Genomic DNA, 21,778 nt, shown 5'->3' with positions numbered 1-21,778 from the left:
AAGCAGCTAGCTAGCGCTTGCCAAGCCAGCCGTTCCTTAACGGTTTTGAATGGAGTGCTTGCTCGAATGCTTAAACCAAATGGCGATCTCTCCACAAGAAACTTGGTAAATGAACACACACCCAATGTTCTTGATACCCGACCATAGATTGACTAGTCGATATACCCCAAAGAGGAATGACCTTTCCTGCCGCTTTCGAAGTGAGCGGGTGTTTACGCCGTAATGCCATCATATACGTAATGACGTAGCATGACTGCCAGACACAAAACTTCCACCACTTTAATATATATAAGATATATATTTAACCTCCAGTACGTTTGCAGTCACTACAAAGGGATTAGTGTTACGATTAGATTTACTATTATAATAACGTAACGTTACGTTATTATTACGAAAATTATATTATTTTTGAAAAACCGAGGTGAATTCCTTACTTCCACGGTTACACCGCTTCAATACATCAACTTTCCATTCACATTGGGATTAAAATGTTATGGTTATATTTACTATAATATTATTATTATTACAAAAACGATACTACTGAAACGATACACTACTGTATTAAGAAACCTGGGTTTAATTTGTCCGAAGCGGACGGTGAGTCATTACGCCTAAGGCCTATACGTACCGTTTTGTTGGAAGAGACGTAACGCCGATGGTTTCGACAATCGGTTTGTTTGTGTTTCACACTGAATGAAAAACGTAAAGGTAGAGCATGGCGATGGTGATATGATATATGACAGGTTCGACGATACGTTCGACATATAAATCAAAATGGCGGAGTCTGGAGAGTCAGCCGCCGTACTGCCGTAATGACATCTGGCGTATTCACATCACCCTGTCATGTGACCATATCCTCAGCTCTGATTGGTATACGTTTGAGGGGACATACATATGCACGGACAAACACATATGCACGGACAAACACATATGCACGGACAAACACATATGCACGGACAAACACATATGCACGGACAAACACATTTCCCAAACACTGTTTGGGAAATACGCCTAGTCAGAGAAAAAGGAAGAGATTTTGATGAAGAAAAAGAATGAATTGGTTGTTCCTGATGGAGTAAAAAGCAGAATAAGGCATTTCAATACATTTTGGAAGCGTTTTTTTCTTTTTAATGTCACGAAGTGCGAAGCAAGAGAAACGTTTTATTTAACGATGATTTTGTTTGGGGATAATGAAAGGAATGGATAGGGAAATGAGTAACTGAGCACCAAGAGAAGAGTTTGGATTTCTTTCCCCAGTGAAGAAGAGATATGTTTGTATTTTTGAGGGAGGAGGGAAAATGGATTGAGCTGAGGGAGGGATCATATGATTAATTTTTTTTTGGGGGGGGGGGGGGGGGAGGGGACAGACAAGGACATTACACTCCTTAGTCATGTCATGAAGATGCTGGACAGGATTTTGGATAGGAGGATAAAGAGGAGGGTGGAGATTGGAGAAGAGCAGCAGGGGTGTAGAACGGGCAGGGGGACGACGGCTGGGACATGTTCACGCTGAGACAGTTGGTGGAGAAGAGGTTGGAGGTGCAAGGTGTAATGGCATTGGGATTTGTCGACCTGGAAAAGCCCTACGACACTGTTCCGTGAGAGATGGTGATGGCAACAGACATGTATGGCAGTACCAGAAGCAGAAGTTAGGTTGGTGGAAGGGAAGCATAAGGGAATGAAGGGAAGAGTTTGGGTTGGTCCTGGGATGTCAGACGAGTTGTGTGAACATCGGTTTGAGGCAGGGAAGTGCACTCAGCTCACTTATGTTTATCATGGTGATAGAGCTGCTAAGCAGGAAACAAAACATGAGAGGTATTCTGGGGATGATGTTGTATGCGAATGTTCTGGCTGTTGTGGTGGAGTGGGCGGGACATGCAAAGAATTGCTGGGGGAGAGGAAGGAAGCATTTGAGAAACTTGGGCTGAACATGAACATGGACAAGCCGGAAGTAATGTGGGTTAGGCCACAGAGGAAAGAAATGAATATCAGGAGGGGAAGGAGATCAGACAGGGAAATAGGTTTGAGTATCTGGGGGGGAACAGTGAACAGGGATGTGCAGAATGTGTAATATCTCTACTCAATTAAGATAAACGGAGAGACAGAGACTATCATTTTCTGGTGAACGATTTAATCAAACTTGCTGGAACAAACTCACTTGCATTTAAACAAATACTTCATTGAATATTCAGCGCACAAGACATCAAATGAGTTTCTTGCTGCTCTTCAAGAGTACAGCTCTCTTATAGTTTCCGTAGCTCTCTGAAGTTGGTGCAAGGTCAGAAAGTAATTAAAAGGTCATTGAAGTTACAGCCAGGCCGACACCAGGACCCATGTGTTTCTCATCAATCACATCATAAGGCCAGGAATATGTTTGTATAGTCAGGCTGGAAGTCATTCTTATCTACAGGTCTCACCGAGGAGAAGAAGTAGGGGCATGGAACTTATCTCCGTAGAAAGGTTTTTGCTGATTGTGGTAATTATAGAGAGCTGGCCCTGGTTTTCCAGAACTTCACTGGGTGCTGCATTTTTCAACAGTCATTCATCACCAGCTCTTTCTCGCTTTTAACATCTCCAACATGTTCCAATATAGCTTAAATTATCATTTTTACAGATTAAGCAAAATTGTTATGGCTCTAGATAATTCTACAAAACAATATTCATGTTTCTGTTATTTTCTGCATTGTCAAAAAGCTCCACACAGAAATTACAATTTAACTGTGAATAAAAACGTACTCACAGGGACTTATTGAAGTTTAATAATAAGGAAGTCAGTGAAAAAGGACTTTCACGGATGGTAAGTCAGAGGCAGACGTGTGGAGGAGGATTCAGGTATGTGTGAATGCATGGAGGAGGGTGGATGGATTGATGGCAGACAGGAATATATCAAGGAAATTGAAAGGGAAGGTTCTGATGTTGTGTGTAATGCCAGTCTACCTTTACGGTTTGGAGACGGTGGCACTGACAGTGAGATGACAACAAAGGCTGCAGGATTGCAAGAACAATTGGGTCTGGTGGATTGTTGGAGTGAAGAGGGTGGATAGAAGGAGGATGGATGAACTGAGGGAGGATATTGATGTGCAGATGAGCTTGACGGGGAGATTGGTGAAATTCCAGCTGAGATTGACTGGACACGTGGTGCGTATGGTGGAAGAGAGAATGGCAAAGAGAGCAGATAGTTGAGGGACCAAGGTAGCAGGAAAAGAGGAAGACCACGGTTGAGATGGGAGGATTGTGTGAAGAGGGATATCAGTAAGGTGAGGTGGTTGGAGAGTGGAGAGAGTTGGTCAAGGACAGAGGGGAATGGAGGAGTATTGTGCTCAAGGCAGGACAGAAGCTTGGTGCCATTGGACCTTGCCCCTCAACAAAGGGAAGAAGATTCCCAAACACCCTTCTTCAATCCCTCATTTTCCAACACCAGTACTCAAACCTCCATTATCATTTATCATGCTTCATTTCTAAACCATATTCTCAAAGCACTTCACCTCACCGGTGCTTCGACCAAATAACCGCCATTCCAGCGTTGCAATTGCCAAAACCCCCGCCGTTCCAGCATACCAGTCATTGTGGCATCAGAGAGGCCAGCGCCCGGCCCTGCTCTCTGGGGCCAAATCCCAGCAGCTGGATCGGAGTGCGCCACAGTGGATCGGTGTGGCTGGATGCCGAGAGTGGACGTGGAGTTTGGGAGTTTGAGAGTTAGTGTGGTGCGGAGTTCCGGAGCTCATAAAGCTGAGGGGAGTTCGACAGTTTGTGAAGGAGAGAAAGACTTAGCCAGGAACACTGAGAAACACCAAGCGAGCGCCAAGAAACACCAACCAGGCACCGAGCAAACCAGCAGAACTGACCTCCGCTGCATCTCTCACTTACCAAACTTTACATCCTGTTCGGTTCCACGCGAGTCATCCGGTTCTCATAGGGGTGAGGCCAGGGTCCTCCCTATACCCCACTAACTTCTCTCCCCCTATGTCAAATACCGTATCTCTTATAACTTCCCGGAATGAATGTGGCGCCTGTCTGCATTTCATGTTAAGGCTAATTGAATAAAGTGTGTCATTTAGAGTAAAGTTTTATTTTCTTGTATACTTAGTTGAGGCTCATATATGAGCTAAAAGGTCTTTCCTTTTGTAAACTGCATTGCTGCATATACATGCCTTTTGTTAATACAAGATTTATTATTTCCAACCTGCCCACGTGTCTCATTCCTCCATTAGTTAGACATAGCATGCAATTAGTAAACGGGAGGTTGTACCCCATTGATTTGCCATGGTCAGACTAGCCGACATCCCAGTGATGGTTCTGCTCTGCCGTACCTAATTGATAGATAAAAGTGGGCGTCGAGGGAACAAGCCTTATCTGAGGGTAACCAACTCACCTGAAAGGTAGCGTGAAATTTGGGCGCGAGGACCCTGCCAGATTTAGTCACTTCAGATGGTGCTTGTCGTAAACGATGACATTTTGCATCACATTCCCTCTCATCGAGATGTCGTAATAAGATGACATTGATGTGTGCAGTTGTTTTGTTTTAAGATGAAAAATAATAATAATAAAAAATAAATAAAACCACTAACATGCCAATAAAAAAAAAAAATGCAACATCTATCTATAATTCCACTAATCTCTGTGTGTATGTTTGTTTGTACGTTTGTTTGTTTGTTTGTATGTCTGTGACCGCTGTTTCTCGACAACTACCGGTCCGATATACTTGAAACTTGCCAGGTATATTGCTGGGGACCCGAGGATGTGCCTTTTCAAGGTTTCATATTAATCGGACAATTACTTACCGAGCTATGTCCAAAAAACGATTCAACCAATCAGAGAGCAGCGAGCTATCGCGTGTGCCGAACGTGGCGGACACACTCTGCCTCGGATGGCACATTTGAGAGCGTATTCATTTATTTCACGTTTGCAAACTATGTTGCCGTTAAACTATGTTTTAAAACTAATAAAAACTAATTTGCGATTCATCGTAACTGCGATATACGACCTTCCGGACAGTGAGGACTGCACTTCCGGCATCCAATCACAGAACGCGTTATTGCGTAGGCGTGGCCGATGTGAGAGCGAGCTGATGCTGAGCCCAGCGCGTGCGCCATTACGGTACGTAATTCGATTTCTTCCGGAGAAAATAATAATTTCTCGATTTCTTATGCGCATTATTTCTCCCAATTCAGTCAGAGCGAAGGGCGGAAGCGAAGAGCGTTGTTTTTTTTGTTTACGGGCGGGGTAGAGCGTACGGGTAGCGTTTTTTTTTTTTTTTGGCACATTTGAGAGCGTATTCATTTATTTCACGTTGGCAAACTATGTTGCCGCTATGTTGGCGTTAAACTATGTTTTACAACTAATTAAAACTAATTTGCGATTCTTTCGCTTTCCTGCGCATTTGTGCACGCTATGGCGATTTCTTTACCAAACTCCGCTAGCCGTTAGCTTTGGACCAAACCATTTCATGTAAATAGAGGGGGGGGGGATTGTCACCGTACTCGCAAGCCGTTAGCTTTGGACCAAACCATTGCATGTAAATAGAGGGGGGGGGGATATACTTTTAGATATATATATAGTACGGGCATGCCCTAGTTTACTAAAACACAGAAGTGAACAAACGCAGGATTGAAAAATCGAACAAGAAAATAAAATGCATGTTGTTGTTGGTGTTTTGTATGCGGCCTTCGGCTGCCGGTTTGCATCATTTTTCTGGAAGTGCGTTTGTGCCGCTGATGCAGTGGCCCAATTACCAGTGAGCTGGTACTCAATTTCCGACCTCGGAAGGATGGCAGGCTGAGTCAACCCCCCTGGCATTAATTCAAAGATCAACCGGGATTCAAAATCAGGATCCTCGGATCCCAAGCCAGCACCCTAACCATTAAAGCCAACACCAGGCTATGAAATGCATAAATGAATACCTGCCAAAAACCCTTTTTGTACACAAAGCCGAGGCTCGTGGAAGAGCTGGAACATAGAATGGATCATGGTGAAAGAACAAAAGGAACAGTAAAAAGGAGGATGGAACACCAACAGCAGGATGGAAGGACAAAATAGAGAGACTTGGGTGTGAGAATGAATAGTGGGTAGGGGAAAGGCATGGCGGGTCGGGGGAGGAATGGCGGGTAGGGTGAGGCATGGCGAGGCATGGTGGGTAGGGGGAGGCATGGCGGGTAGGGGGAGGCATGGCGGGTAGGGGGAGGCATGGCGGGTAGGGGGAGGCATGGCGGGTAGGGGGAGGCATGGCGGGTAGGGGGAGGAATGGCGGGTCGGGGGATAGTGATTCCTCTTCATTCCTCTTTTCTCCCACCTCTGGAACAAACTCCCTCACTCTCTTCAATCCCACTCCTCCCTCCAGGTCTTTAAAACAGCTGTTCACCACCATCTCTTATCGTCCCCCATCCAAAACCTTGATCTTTTCTACCACCTCTAATTTCACCCCAAATCCACTTTTTTGAAATACCAACTTCTTTCCTGGAAGTCCTTGGTGTCCTTGTTTTATATTTCTCCCACCCCCTCCCTTCCCACCTGATTTGGCTGGCAGGATGGCATTGAGGTACGCACACTCACCTCTGCACTGTCGAGCCGAGGTTGGAATCCCAACCCAGCTGTAAACTGTCATCCTGGTGTTTCACAGGTGATTCATCAATGTATCTGCCATCACTCGGATGGACGTTAAACTGGCACGTGGCATCCCATCTGCCGCCATGAGTTGGCGGATGTTAAATATCACACGGTGTCCTTTGTGAAGAGTAGGGGAGTTATCGCCGGTACCATGACAAATTGCTGTCCAAATCACCATCCGTTGAACATCAGGCGCGGTCAGGTCAGTGTGTTCAGGATCGAATCGGGCCAAATATATTCCATGGCCGAGCACCCAAGAAGGCGGGAATAAATGGGGCCGTTGAAATAGAAGTCGTAATCGTAGTAGTAGTCGTCGTAGTAGTAGGCATAGTAGTAGTAGTCGTCGTAGTAGTAGTACTAGTAGTGGTAGTCATAGTAATAGTAGTCATAGTAGTAGTAGTCGTAGTAGTAGTCATAGTAATAGTAGTCATAGTAGTAGTAGTCGTAGTACTAGTAGTCGTGGTAGTAGTAGTAGTCATAGTAGTAGTAGTCATAGTAGTAGTAGTCATAGTAATAGTAGTCATAGTAGTAGTAGTCGTGATAGTAGTAGTAGTCATAGTAGTAGTAGTCATAGTAATAGTAGTCATAGTAGTAGTAGTCGTGGTAGTAGTAGTCGTAGTAGTCATAGTAATAGTAGTAGTGGTAGTCATAGTAATAGTAGTCGTAGTAGTCATAGTAATAGTAGTCGTAGTAGTAGAAGTAGTAGTCATAGTAATAGTAGTGGTAGTCGTAGTAATAGTAGTCATAGTTCGTAGTAGTAGTCAGTAATAGTAGTAGTGGTAGTAGTAGTCATAGTAATAGTAGTAGTCGTAGCAATAGTCGTGGTAGTAGTAGTAGTAGTAGTTGTTGTTGAACTCCACCACCAAAATGTTTAACCACCGAAACCGTAGTAGTAGTTGTAGTAGTAGTAGTAGTAGTAGTAGTAGTCATAGTAGTAGTAGTAGTAGTATAAACCAACGACTTCATCATGGTGGAGGAAAAGACCGAAATGAAAGTGTCAGCATTAAAAAGTGTTTATTGATTATATTGTTGATTTGAGAAGCCGATTCCATGTTAATTCGTTTTGCTGGTTACATTTGCTTGTACATAAAAGTCACCGATAAGACTTTTTAACAAAACCTAAACTTTCAAACTGTTCTTCCAACTCTTCCCTGTGCAGCCCCAGCTTCCCATATTGAAGCCAGGAACGCTCACGTTTGGTCCCCTCTGTCCGCGGTTATCATAAGCAAAGGCAGCTGTTCCCACCCGAAGGGGAAACTCCATTTTCAATCCTATTTTCCTGCACATGGAATGATTACTCGATTTGCTTATTGCTGACGGCAGTTGTAATGGCGGCATCTTGGTCCACTCCTCCATGTTGATGGTCCTCGTTATCGATCCTCCACCCGATGAAAACCGAACCATCAATCCTCGTCATTTCTGATCCTTCAGAAGGAAAAGAGGAAAGAGTCACGAAAGCCATTACAGGGAGAAAGTGAACAAGGCGATCTTCATATAATATCCATAAACGTGTACATATTGCACGTCGCATCATAAACCTTGCAAACATCAACAAGACAGACTTGGTGTGTTTTCTGCCAAAGGTTCGAACCCGGACCGAGTCACACCAAAGACTTTTAAAACCTCTCCCTGCTGCTCCCTCGCTCGATATTGAAAAAGAATAGAGTAAAGCGCGGCGTTACGCGCGCTGCTTGTGAGCAAGGAGGAAGCGGACAAGCGGTAACATATTAAACGTCTTTATTGTAAGAGCACACTGCAACACTGAACTGCTCCCGTGCTCCGGGCTGGTCGCCCGGTGTATATCATGAGGCCACGCCTACCCCTCGGGCGTGGCCACCGCCCACTTGGTGCGTGGAATGATGTCACCACGCCAGTGGGCTTTTGTGTCCGCCACACGCGCCCCCCCAGAATTCCCGCGCACCTGGAGGGCCAGTTTGCGGGGCAGACAAATGACCCGGCCGAAGCGCCCCCTGGCGATCGGCGGCGTCCGGGGTGCAGGGATGCCAGGTGGGATGCCCCTGGCTGCCCCTGGGATGGGTGCAGGACCGGGGGGCGGCGGGGCTAGGCGGTGCCGGGGGTCCGCCCGCAGGAGGGCGGCCCCGACGTGGGGGTCGGGCCACTGGCGGTGGATGGTCCACATCGAGGTGGGCCGGCTTGAGGCGGCCTACCGAAACGCGGTCAGGAGTACCGCCGATGTCCAGGGTGAAGTGCTTCGCCCCGGTCTCCAGCACGCGGAAAGGCCCGTCGTACGGGGGCCGCAGTGGTGTCCGATGGGCATCGTGGCGGACGAAGACGTACTCCGCCGTGCGAAGCTCCGGGGCGACGTGCGTCGGTGGGTGCCCGTGGCATGCCGTTGGCACCGGGGCGAACCTCTGGGCGGTCTCTTGCAGAGCGGAGCGCTGCTGTGCCGCGGACCATGGTGCCGTGGAGTCGGGGAGGAACTCGCCCGGCACCCGCAGCGGTTGCCCGAAGACCAACTCCGCCGCGGATGCGCGCAGGTCCTCCTTGGGCGCCGTCCGGAGGCCCAGCAGGACCCAGGGGAGCCTGTCGACCCAGCCGCCGTCGCGGAGGGTGGCCCGGAGCGCGGCCTTCAATGAGCGGTGAAATCTCTCACACAGGCCGTTAGCCTGGGGGTGGTAGGCCGTGGTTCGGTGCAGCCGGACCCCGAGCCCCTGCGCAACCGCCCCCTAGAGCTCCGAGGTGAACTGGGGGCCGCGGTCGGATGAGATGTCTGAGGGGGCGCCGAACCGGGCGACCCAGGTGGCGATGAAAGCCTGCGCGACATCGGCCGCCGTTGTCGATGCCAAGGGCACGGCCTCCGGCCACCGGGTGGTGCGGTCCACCATGGTGAGGACGTAGGTGAAACCAGCCTTTGGGAGGGGGGCAGAGGTCCCACCAGGTCCACGTGGACGTGGTCAAACCGGCGTTCCGGCACCGTGACCGGGGCCAACGGGGCCTGGGTGTGCCGGTGCACCTTGGCGCGCTGGCACGCGAGGCACGTCCTGGCCCAGCCGCGGACGGCCTTCCGGAGGCCATGCCAGACGAACTTGTCGGCGATCAGCCTTTGGGAGGCCCTCGCGCCCGGGTGGGACAGGCCGTGGATGGCGTCAAACACCTGGCGCTGCCAGCCCGCGGGCACGATGGGGCGAGGACGCCCGAGGGAGACGTCGCACAAGAGGGCCGCGCCCGCGCCGTCGAACGGCACCTCGGTGACGCGGAGGCCCGTGACGGCGGTCCGCAAGGCCTGGACGTCGGGGTCAGCGGCCTGGTCCGCTGCCATCCCGGCATAGTCGATGCCGAGGTGGACTGCGTGGGCGACGGCCCGGGAAAGGCAATCCGCCACCGGGTTGTCCTTCCCCGCGACGTGCTGGATGTCCGTCGTGTACTCGGACACGGCCGAGAGGTGACGCTGCTGCCGGGCCGACCACGGCTCGGTGACCTTGCCCATCGCGAAGATCAGCGGCTTGTGGTCGACGAAGGCAGTGAACGCACGGCCCTCGAGCAGATGGCGGAAGTGCCTGACCGCCAAGTGAAGTCCGAGCAACTCACGGTCGAAGGTACTGTAATGGCGTTCGGGCGGGCGAAGCTGCCGGCTAAAGAACGCCAGCGGTTGCCAAGCTCCACGCACCCATTGCTCGTGCACCGCGCCCACCGTGTAGTCCGAGGCATCGGTGGTGAGGGCGATCGGTGCATCGGGCGCCGGGTGCGCGAGCATGGTGGTGGCGTTAGCCAAGGCGAGCTTCGCGCCCGTGAACGCCGTGTCCATCTGCTCGGTCCAGGTAACGTCGCCTTTGCCCGGCTTACCTCGGAGAGCTTCGTGCAGGGGGCGCAGGAGCTGGGCGATACGGGGCAGGAACCGATGGTAAAAGTTCACCATGCCCAGGAACTCCTGCAGCCCTCTGATCGTGCGGGGGCGCGGAAACCCCTTCACCGCCTCCACCTTGGCCGGCAGGGGGACGGCTCCGTGCCTGGTGACACGGTGCCCCAGAAAATCGATTGTGGCGGCGCCGAACCGGCACTTTGCGGGGTTCACAATCAGGCCATGCTGGCCCAGGCGTTCGAAGAGCGTGCGGAGGTGGCGTAGGTGCTCTTCGCGGGACGCGCTGGCGACGAGGATATCGTCCAGGTAGACGTAGACAAAATCCAAGTCGCGCAGGACGCTGTCCATCAGTCGCTGGAACGCCTGAGCCGCATTCTTCAGACCGAAGGGCATGCGCAGGAACTCGAAGAGTCCGAATGGCGTGATGACCGCCGTCTTCGGGACGTCCTCCGGCCTGATGGGGACCTGATGGTAGCCGCGTATGAGGTCCACCTTCGAGAAGAAGGACCTGCCCGCCAAACGGGCGGAAAAGTCCTGAATGTGGGGGACGGGGTAGCGGTCGGGAGTCGTGGCGTCATTGAGACGGCGATAGTCCCCGCACGGTCGCCATCCCCCGCCGGGCTTCGGCACGATGTGCAGCGGCGACGCCCAAGCGCTCTCTGAGCGCCGAACGATGCCGAGTCGCTCCAGGGTAGCGAACGCCGCTTTTGCCACCGCCAGCTTCGTCGGCTCGAGGCGGCGTGCCCGGGCGTAGACCGGTGGCCCGACGGTGGGGATGTGATGGGCCACCCCGTGCTTGACGGCCCCCGCCGAGAAGGTGGGCCGCGTGAGGGCCGGGAAGCCGGCGAGGAGGCGGGTGAATGCGTCCGCTGCCGGAAGCGTACAGACCAACGTGGCCGGAACGGAATCGTTCGGCAAGCCGCTTGGCAAGCCGCTCGTTGAGCTGGGCAACGCACAAGCGAGCGAGCTGAACGTCTCGGCCTGGACAAGCCGTCTGCGCTTGACGTCGACCAGGAGCCCATTAGCACACAGGAAGTCCGCGCCAAGCAGTGCCATGGGCACGTCGGCGGTGACGAACGTCCATCGGAAAACCTGCCCTCCAAACCGCAGAGAGAGGCAGCGTTTTCCGTACGTACGGATGGGCGTCCCGTTCGCGGCAAGCAGCGCGGGGCCCCCACCCGCGGCGTGCTTGTCTGACGTGCCGGCGGGAATGACACTCACCTGCGCTCCCGTGTCGCACAGGTAACGGCGCCCGGAGAAGGTGTCCGTTATGAACAGCAGGCTGCTCGAACGGCCGGCGCTCATCGCCACTATTGAGCGCCGGCCCGGGCGTTTCCCGACCCGTTGAAGGAGCACGGCGGATGACACCGCCGAGCTTCGTGGCCGAACTTGGCGTGGAACCAGCACCAGGTGGTGGAGCTGGAGGAGCGCGGCTGGCTCCGCCAGGCCGGTGGAGTTGGCGGGTTTCCCCGCGGTGGCGGTTTTCGCCGCGGCGGTGGGCGGGGCGTGGCGGCGTTCACGAGGTGCGTATCAGCATGCTGCTGAACATCAGCGTGCTGCTGAACATCAGCATGCTGTAGAAGCTGATGCTGTGGAACATGCTGCTGAACATCAGCGTTGAGGGCCGTGACGGCCACGCCGACGCTCGCCCGCGTGTCCGAAGCGGCGAAGTACCTGTCCGCCTCGGCTGCCAATGCTCGGGGTTCCGTTAGCTCGGTCCCGGCCAACGCGAGGCGAACCTGCGCTGGAAGTTGGCGCCGGAAAAGCGCCCGGAATAGCGAACCGGGGGCTTCGTCGCCCAACAGTGACAGCATATGGTCCATTCGGACCGACGGGCGCGTCTCACCGAGCTCGGGGAGATCCAGGAGGCGGTCGGCCCGTGCGTCGTCCGTGAGGCCGAACGTGGCTAGGAGTAGCCGCTTGAGTGCCTCGTACTTGTGGCCGTCCGGTGGGTGGCGAAGGACGGACACAACTCGAGCGGCCGTGCCGGGCCCGAGGGAGGCGACGACATGGCAGTAGCGCAGGTCGTCGTTGGTGAGGCGCCGAAGCTGAAATTGGACTTCGGCTTGAACGAACCAGACTTCGGCCTGGGCCTCCCAAAATTCGGGAAGTTTAATCGCCATTGCCTTGTCGTTGGCCATTGCAATGGCGTCGTGTTCGGAAGGATCGCTACGGCAGATCCAACGTCGAGGGTCACCAGTAAAGCGCGGCGTTACGCGCGCTGCTTGTGAGCAAGGAGGAAGCGGACAAGCGGTAACATATAAACGTCTTTATTGTAAGACCACACTGTAACACTGAACTGCTCCGGGCTGGTCGCCCGGTGTATATCATGAGGCCACGCCTACCCCTCGGGCGTGGCCACCGCCCACTTGGTGCGTGGAATGATGTCACCACGCCAGTGGGCTTTTGTGTCCGCCACAAGAGCATGGATACACAACCATAGGTTGGCAACAGTCACATCGGTGTGATTGGCCGAATGGCCTCCACCTGCGATGGTCCTTGCAAGGAAACTTTTATTATGAACATGTTAGTGCAGATCCTGGAGGTGGTTGGAACACAACGTGGTTGCTTTTGTCAACATGTGATAAGGCGTTTGTTTGCCTTCTATGGTGACGTGTACTGCTGCAAGTTACACAAAGGGATGGGGTTTATCAAGGGAACATTGAATGCCAAACTCGTTCTGATGTTTGCAGAACATTCCCGAAACATGGACAGATAGGAATGTTATGGTACGTGTGAACGCACATAGGAACGATATGGTAGTTGTGAATTTGCGGTTTAAAATCTTCTTTAAAACCAAGGGGAGAAGTTTGGAAACGGGGGGAAAATGGTGGAGTAGGGTAGTGCAGAACATGTTGAAAGTGGTCAAACACACAAATATCACACACATATATCACACACACACACACACACACACACACACACACACACACACACACACAAATATCACACACACACACACAAACACACTAATATCACACACACACACACAAACATCACACACACACAAATACACAAACACAAATATCACACACACACACAAATATCACACACACACACACACACACACACAAATATCACACACACACACACACACACACACACACACACACACACACACACACACACACACACACACAAATATCACACACACACACACACAAACAAATATCACACGCACACAAGCACACATACACACGCACACACAAACACACACATGCACGCAAGCACACATACACACACATACACATACACACGCACACATACACAAAAATCACACACAAACACAAAAATCACACACACACAAATATCACACACACACAAAAATATCACACACACACAAATGTCACACACACACAAATATCACACACACACACACACACACACACACACACCGAAAGAATACCTCACACTTTCAGGGGTGTTTGTGCTTTTATCCTCGTGCACGTTTAAAACTCTGATTCTGCAGCTTTGAATCAACTCCGATCATTGCACAGTTTTCGGTTCTTCCGAGCTCGTGTTTTGTTCACGTGTCCAACGGGATGTAATTTATCTAAATAATAATACCGTAAGGACTCGACTTGTGTTATCCCTTTTACGCCGCACCCAGTGACCCGATGCCCACGGCACTAATGGATTTATGATCTACGAACCGCGCTCTTTGTTTATCACGTACAGCCATACTCGAAAAATCTGAATTAGCCGACGTTGGGGCCCAAAAGCATCCGATTAACTGCCGATACGACGCCATCTTACGACGCCATCGTATTGGCGTCTGCTGGGCGAAGGCGAAGCGAGCCGTCCGCTGATTGGACAGTGGAGTGGTGTGAACATGGGTGGTGTGAACCAAATGGTCTTTTTATTCCCTTGAACATTTTAAATTAGGATATATAAGGAAACGTCTTTATCGTCATTTTAATAAAGTTAAATGGAGTGACGTTGCGATACTCGGGGTGCGTTGCATAAATCCTCATAACTCAGAGAGGTGTAGCAAGTGGCGAGACGTAAGGAAGCTTAAAGATAACGAGCTGAAACAGACGAACGATATGTCAATCCCTTTCTACACCGAACGGCAATAAAAGTATGAGAGCGGGAAGACATGGCCTGAGCACTTCGAGCAGAGAGGACTGATTGGACTTACCTTAAAGAGAAAAAATTGGAGCTTAACGGAAGAAGAAGATCCCATGAGTGCTTCCCTATACCATCCATAATGGTACACTCTATCCATACACCACATCCTCCCTTCCGTGGATGTTCCACGGGTTTCGGCTAGTCTATATAATAATAGCGTAAGGACTCGACTTTGTTATCCCTTTTACGCCGCACCCAGTGACCCGATGCCCACGGCACTAATGGATTTACGATCTACGAACCGCACTCTTTGTTTATCACGTACAGCCATACTCGAAAAATCTGAATTAGCCGACGTTGGGGCCCAAAAGCATCCGATTAACTGCCGATACGGCGCCATCTTACGACGCCATCGTATTGGCGTCTGCTGGGCGAAGGCGAAGCAAGCCGTCCGCTGATTGGACAGGCGAAGGCAAAAGCAAGCCGTCCAGTGAGTGGACAATCCAGAGCATGCATTTGTGCCGGTGTCGGCGATCGTTGTTCATATACGCACTCTTCATTCTCATCTTTCTTCCTAACTCTTACTCGGACAAGCAAATCCCCTATGCCATCCATACACCACATCCTCCCTTCCGTGGATGTTCCACGGGTTTCGGCTAGTTTATTACTAAAACAATAACGATTTTAAACCATTTTCTAAACATATTTCATTTTACTAAAACAATAACGATTTTAAACCATTTTCTAAACATATTTCATTTTACTAAAACAATTTTTTTTTACAATTTTCTCTTAAATTGATTCATTTGCATAAAAAAGAACAAACAACTGGGAATATTATATATGCGTGGATGAGAATGACGTCACGGCCCCGCAACCTTACACAGGTGCGACCATCCCCGACGTGCTGGTGCCGCTCTGGTCTCGATGCACCTGGAGCGCTCGGTGCGTCCTTGCGTTTCGCCTCCAGGTTTTGCAGTTTCTGGGTGATCTTACGTTCGTGACCACCTGGAGAGTGTCTGTTCGTGTGCTCCTCTGCCTCCCGCTTCGTGCGCAGTTTCCCGCTCCCTCTGCCTTGCTCTGGGGGTGAGGGAGGGTCGGCGGCGGTGCCATCGTCCTTTTTCACATACGGACAACCTTTGGCTTTGGGAATCGTACCAGGTGCAAACCATATGATATGCTCAACTTACCTGCCGTGCGGTCATTTATGTTGTAAAAGTCGTACTCGTCATAGTATTCGGCCTCGAACTCGCCAATGTCCATTTTGTTTAAAAACAAAAACTTTCAATAAACGTCTCCCAAGACCTTGGTGGTTCTCAAAACGAAGTAAACAGGGTCAGCTCTGGAGAATGAGGGTGGGCGTGGCTTTGGAGGCGAATGGGTGACGTAAAATCTACGAGTGCAATGTGATTGGTCTAAAATGTGGGCGTATTTAACTGGCTTTGTCGTGATTGCTCAGAATCACATAAACTTGTGGTGTTGTGAAGATGGTTCTATTTGCTGGAACGGACGTTCGTCGTGGAAATCCCGAAACACGTGGCACCAATTCACAATCCATATGGAGTGTCATCCATGGTGGACTCCAAACAATGTTCGTTAACTCTGTATTCAGACCGGGTGGCCATAGAAACGATCATTACATTCACAGCACGAACTTTCAGGTGACGTGTAACTCCTGATGTAAACAAACCGTTTCGTTCGACTCCACAAAGCACGACCGAGTAAAAGGAGATCGAGTTTGATATGCGGAGAGAAAACGGAGCCGCTTTGGAAGGTGTTTACATTTATTACGTACGCATATTTAGCGGAATATGACCCAGCTTTTACATTTATTACGTACACATATTTAGCGGAATATGACCCAGCGTTTACATTTATTACGTACGCATATTTAGTGGAATATGACCTAGCGTTTATATTTATTACGTACGCATATTTAGCGGAATGACCCAGCGCTTATATTTGTTACATTCGCATATTTGGCGGAATATGACCCAGCGTTTACATTTATTACGTACGCATATTTAGTGGAATATGACCTAGCGTTTATATTTATTACGTATGCATATTTAGCGGAATATGACCCAGCATTTATATTTATTACGTACGCATATTTAGCGGAATGACCTAGCGTTTATATTTGTTACGTACGCATATTTGGCGGAATATGACCCAGCGTTTACATTTATTACGTACGCATATTTTGCGGAATATGACCCAGCTTTTATATTTATTACGTACGCATATTTAGTGGAATATGACCCAGCCTTTACATTTATTACGTACGCATATTTAGCGGAATATGGCCCAGCGTTTACATTTATTACGTACGCATATTTGGCGGAATATGACCCAGCGTTTACATTTATTACGTACGCATATTTTGCGGAATGTGACCCAGCGTTTATATTTATTACGTACACATAATTAGCGGAATATGACCCAGCGTTTATATTTGTGACGTACGCATATTTAGCGGAATATGACCCAGCCTTTACATTTATTACGTACACATATTTAGCGGAATATGGCCCAGCGTTTACATTTATTACGTACACATATTTAGCGAAATATGACTGTTTACATTTATTATGTACGCATATTTAGCGGAATATGACCGAGTGTTTACATTTATTACATACGCATATTTAACGGCATGTGACCCAGCGTGTACATTTATTACATACGCATATTTAGTGGAATATGACCCACACCCACCACAATGATATTTGTCCCAGAAACGACCTTCATTACACTTCCCTTATTCCCATTTCAATTCCTTTCACGTCACATCACTACCGCTTTTTGCGAACGTAATAAATAGACGGCCAGCATGAAAAAATGGCACAGTATGCCATCCCACCACACGTAACATGACGACGTGGTATGATGAGGTTGCTCTCTGCTGTTGTACATGTGTGCTTCCCTCTCTCTCCCAATCTTGTCTCCCGCTCCCCTTATTTATATGTTTTATGTGTGTGTGTGTTTTTTTTTTGTGATTAATGTTAGCTCTTACACGAGCCTCGATCTTGTATACAAAAAAATAAAATAAAAATAAAAGGTGTTCCATGAACTCTCTAGTTGTCTTTGTCCGAGGAGGTCCGGTTGGATATTATTTTTTCCATTACCAATGACACTAATGGGTTTTTTTTCATTACCTTCCTTATTTTCATTTAAGAATCGCGAGATGGAATCTGGTGATATTACGAAAAACGTTCCGTCATTATTTAACTTTAACCTTATTCTTAACAAACAGGACTTAAAGAAGAAAGGAGGAGGGGAGGACAGAGCTAGTGGGCACATAGTTGGATGGGCACAGAGTTGGAAGGTTGTCGGTGGGCAAAGAGTTGGGAGATGGGGTTTGTAGACTTCATTAAAGGGGAGTGGGGGATTGAGAATTTGGGGTTGGATGGCCATGGGTTGAGGACTTTAAGTGGGGGGGCATTTGAAGGCATGGGGTTGGTTGGGGGAGGAGTTGGACTCTGTGGTTGGGAGGGGGAGAGTTGAGGGTTCTGAGGTTGGCAGGGGGGAGTTACTTGGACTCGAGGTTGGGGGGAGGGAGGGGTGGTTGTGGACTTGCGGTTGGGGGGGACAGTTGAAGACGAGCCACATTTTACAGTACGGTGAATTTATGCAGGGCCTACTAGTTAGTCTCACTCCGAAGAGGTTTCGAGACTATTGTAATGCCCGTGCCAGACTGTCTGTCGATCTGCCTGTGTGTCCACGTCTATATATCTCTGCAACTGCTCACCTTCACTCCTTCATTCCTCTTTTCTCCCGCCTCTGGAACAAACTCCCACACTCCCTTCAATCCCACTCCTCCCTCCAGGTCTTTAAAACGGCTGTTCACCACCATCTCTTATCTTCCCCCATCCAGGACCTTGATCTTTTCTACCCCCACTAATTAACCCCAGATCCACCTTGTTTGTAATTCCAACTTCTTTCCTGGAAGTCCTGGCAGTGTCCATATGTTTTGTGCCTCTCCCACCCCCTTTCCCATTCCTCCCCCCCAAAGCCCTCTCCCTCCCACAGATCTCTCGATGTCTCTCGGTTCCTGCTCTCAAATGTTGTGTTTGTGTCCTTCCCCCTCTCTCCCCATCTTGTCTACCGCTCCCGATGTTATTTGTTTTATGTGTCGGTTTGTCGGTTATGTGTCGGTTTGGCGGTTTGTCTTTCTGTGTGATAAATGTTCGCACTTTCACGAGCCTCGATCTTGTATACAAAAAACAAAACAAAAAAAAAAACCATTTGTCTCATCAATGCAAAACTTTAAACATTGGAAGGATTTCCCCTGGAGAATATTTTATTGATAACTGTCACAGATCACACGGCATGGCAGCCATATTGGATTAAAGGGAAAAAAAATTGGACACCTCCAAAACCTCTCAACAACAAAAAAAATGAAACTTGGCATATGTCGTCAGCTCCCCACGGGGTATATGCAGGGTGTTTCAAAAAGATTGATCCAACTTTGACTTCCTGTCATTTCTTTGTTTTTTGACCTATACCGTTTTCCTTTTCAGGGTTTGGTGGTGTTATCGTCGTATTTGTTCCCTGGGATTTCTAGCTCCGTAGCTCAACTAAGCCATTGACAGTGGAGCAGAAGACAAAAGTGGTCAAATCAACAACATCAACAACCACAACAACATTTTCTGGGGGGCAGAACCACCTTGGGAGATCACTGAGAGGTACCTGAAAGGGCCTAAGGTGACATGCTTCTGCACCTTCAATGCCAATGGGTAATGCTATGGCCTTACTGGTTTGAGAATGACAACAGCAGGACGGTGATGATCAACGGTGAGCGCTACCGGGCCGTGCTCCAGTTGTTCCATAATGATCGAGCCCAAAAGGCCACCCCAAACCAGCTCAGCATGACCTGGTTTATGCAGGATGGTGCACCCCAGCATACAGCTGGTGACACCATCACTTTCCTGCAGCAGCTCTTCAGAGACCACCTCGTTGTCCTGGGTACCGCTCCTGACTGGGCATGCCATAGCTAGACTTGAACCTTCTAGACTACTGGTTCTGGGGGGCTGCCAAGGGCTCTGTCTACATCAACCGCCCTGCCACACTGGATGATCTGAAGCAGGTGGTGTCAGACTACCGCCGGGCAGTGCCACATGAGACCTACAGGAAAGTTGAACAGAACTTTGGAGTCAGGATCAATGCCTGTCTGAACCGCGGAGGGGCACACATCGAGAACGTCAATTACAAGGATTTTGCGTAGATGCCAATTTCAGAAAACTTAGCTTTGATGAACTGTAAGGAGGAACTGCATGACCCAACATCCAACGTGCTCACACCCGGAATCGGAAGACATCAACAATGGTGTCAATGGGCCTCCAAGAAGACCAGACCAATTCCTACCCACGGTCCAGGCAGAAATTAGTAACATGTTCATGGTGCCGGCGATAACTCGTCTACTCTTCATGGACGTCATGGTGGGAAATTTAGCGTCCATAATACAGATCCTCCAGTTTATTGCTCATCGAGGGACGGTGCACAAATTGTTTCACCCTGCATGCAAAACACCAGGGTGAGAGCTAATGGCTGGGTTGAGATTCAAACCCAGGCGAGTAAAGTTGGGAGTTTTGAACCTCGACCTGCCACATGTCTTAATAATATGATCCAATAGTTCCAGTGATTCAATGTGATGATGCAACGGCTTTTATAAAGTTTCCACTTTGACCATTTTTACCGCTCAAGCAGGGCATGTGTGCATGAGTGGTGAGCATATTTAGATATACATAAAACCTTGTATCAAAAATTGCACTTTCAACTCAAATATTCAGCCGTTTGTGTCATTTTTGTATCGAATGCAGAACTTTATTTATCTGCAAATCAATAAAATAATTTCTCCCCTCCACCACATTCCCCTTCTTCAAATGACATCAAGTTGTCAGTTTAATTTCAAACACACAATGGAGTGGCCTTCTCTTTCTGTTCCCTCAATCCATTTGGCTGTAAGAAGACAAATTCTGTGAGGAGTAAGGAGGGGGGGGGGGGGGTGGGGGGGTGAGCAGGTAACCTAATAAATATTCATTACCTCCATCATCACGGTTTCAGCAGCTTGGCCTCCTTAAAGACTCACGTTTGAGCCTTCATCCACATGTTTGAACTTTTTGTCCAGGTAAAGGTGTCTGTGCCCAAGGCAGTAAATCACAAAGATGTCACAGATGATGGTCACCTGTGGTGAGGGGAAAGAAAAGTGACGACCAATCTGAAATTGAGATTGATGTTTAAAAACCTGCTTATTACTGTTCAATCATACATTTGTCTGCAGAACTGAGCTGCTGGTTGCATCATTTCTGGGAGAGTGTGTGCTACCGATGACACTGCACGTGAGGGATTTGTTCAGGGTATCGACAGCGTAACTCGATGACTCGGAGATACCAATGTAGAACGTCTAACGTGGATCATCAATCAATGTGGAACGTTTAACATCGACCAGCAATGTCCCCTCTGACACATTTGTAGCCATGCCTGTGCAACACCAGAGTGGTAGTTTCGAATCAGATCAGCAATTTAACCCAGGGTAGACTGTGCAAAGGTGTGTGCTACCTTCCAGCTACTCTGCTACCCCATTTATATTGCTACCTCTGCCACTGAAGGTTGGACGGAGGTTATGTATTCACCCGCTTGCCCGTGAGCAGGATATCTCAAAAAGTTATGGACATATTCAGGCAAAACTTGTTGGACACATTGGGTATGTGACAAGGACGAATTTATTAGACCAGCACACGCATCACACACTCCCTAAGGGAACGACAGGAAGGGTCGTGTTGTTATCCTCTTTGGAGTATATAGATTACAGCAGATCTGGGCTGGGGTCTGTTAGTCTGTGGGGACGCGATAAGCATGTAATGCCTCAAGAATCAAGAACAGTCAAGAACGACCGAATGTATTGCGGTTAAACAGACAGACAGACACCAAATAGCGTATTTTTGTACGATTTTAGTGAATATCCGAATCCGGACACCGTACAATTGTTTGTAATCTATCTATAATTCCAGTAATCTCTGTGTGTTTGTTTGTACGTTTGTACGTTTGTACGTTTGTACGTTTGTTTGTTTGTCTGTGACCGCTGTTTCTCGACAACCACGGGTCCGATATACTTTTAACTTGCCAGGTATATTGCTGGGGACCCGAGGATGTGCCTTTTCAAGGTTTCATATTAATCGGACAATTACTTACCGAGCTATGTCCAAAAAACGATTCAACCAATCAGAGAGCAGCGAACTATCGCGTGTGCCGAACGTGGCGGACACACTCTGCCTCGGATGG

At 49.2% G+C, this 21,778-nt stretch overlaps 1 protein-coding gene across 1 annotated transcript in view; it reads right to left on the bottom strand.

Annotated features, from left to right (window-relative positions):
• Window positions 1-7,600: 7,600 nt before the first annotated feature.
• Window positions 7,601-21,778, bottom strand: part of LOC144893260 (P2X purinoceptor 4-like) — a 41,564-nt gene continuing 27,386 nt past the window's right edge. Inside the window, exons 12-13 of the mRNA XM_078783144.1 lie at window positions 20,586-20,681; window positions 7,601-8,028 (exon numbers count right to left, since the gene is read on the bottom strand). Coding sequence (XP_078639270.1) covers window positions 8,017-8,028; window positions 20,586-20,681 — 108 coding nt within the window. The 3' untranslated portion in view covers window positions 7,601-8,016. The remainder of the gene's footprint in view (window positions 8,029-20,585; window positions 20,682-21,778) is intronic.

Source organism: Myxine glutinosa, chromosome 8, assembly GCF_964187855.1.
Source record: "Myxine glutinosa chromosome 8, kmMyxGlut1.1, whole genome shotgun sequence".
Classification (NCBI taxonomy): Eukaryota; Metazoa; Chordata; class Myxini; order Myxiniformes; family Myxinidae; genus Myxine; species Myxine glutinosa.
The sequence above is the reverse complement of the archived record's forward strand: the minus strand, read 5'-3'. Positions and strand labels throughout refer to the sequence as shown.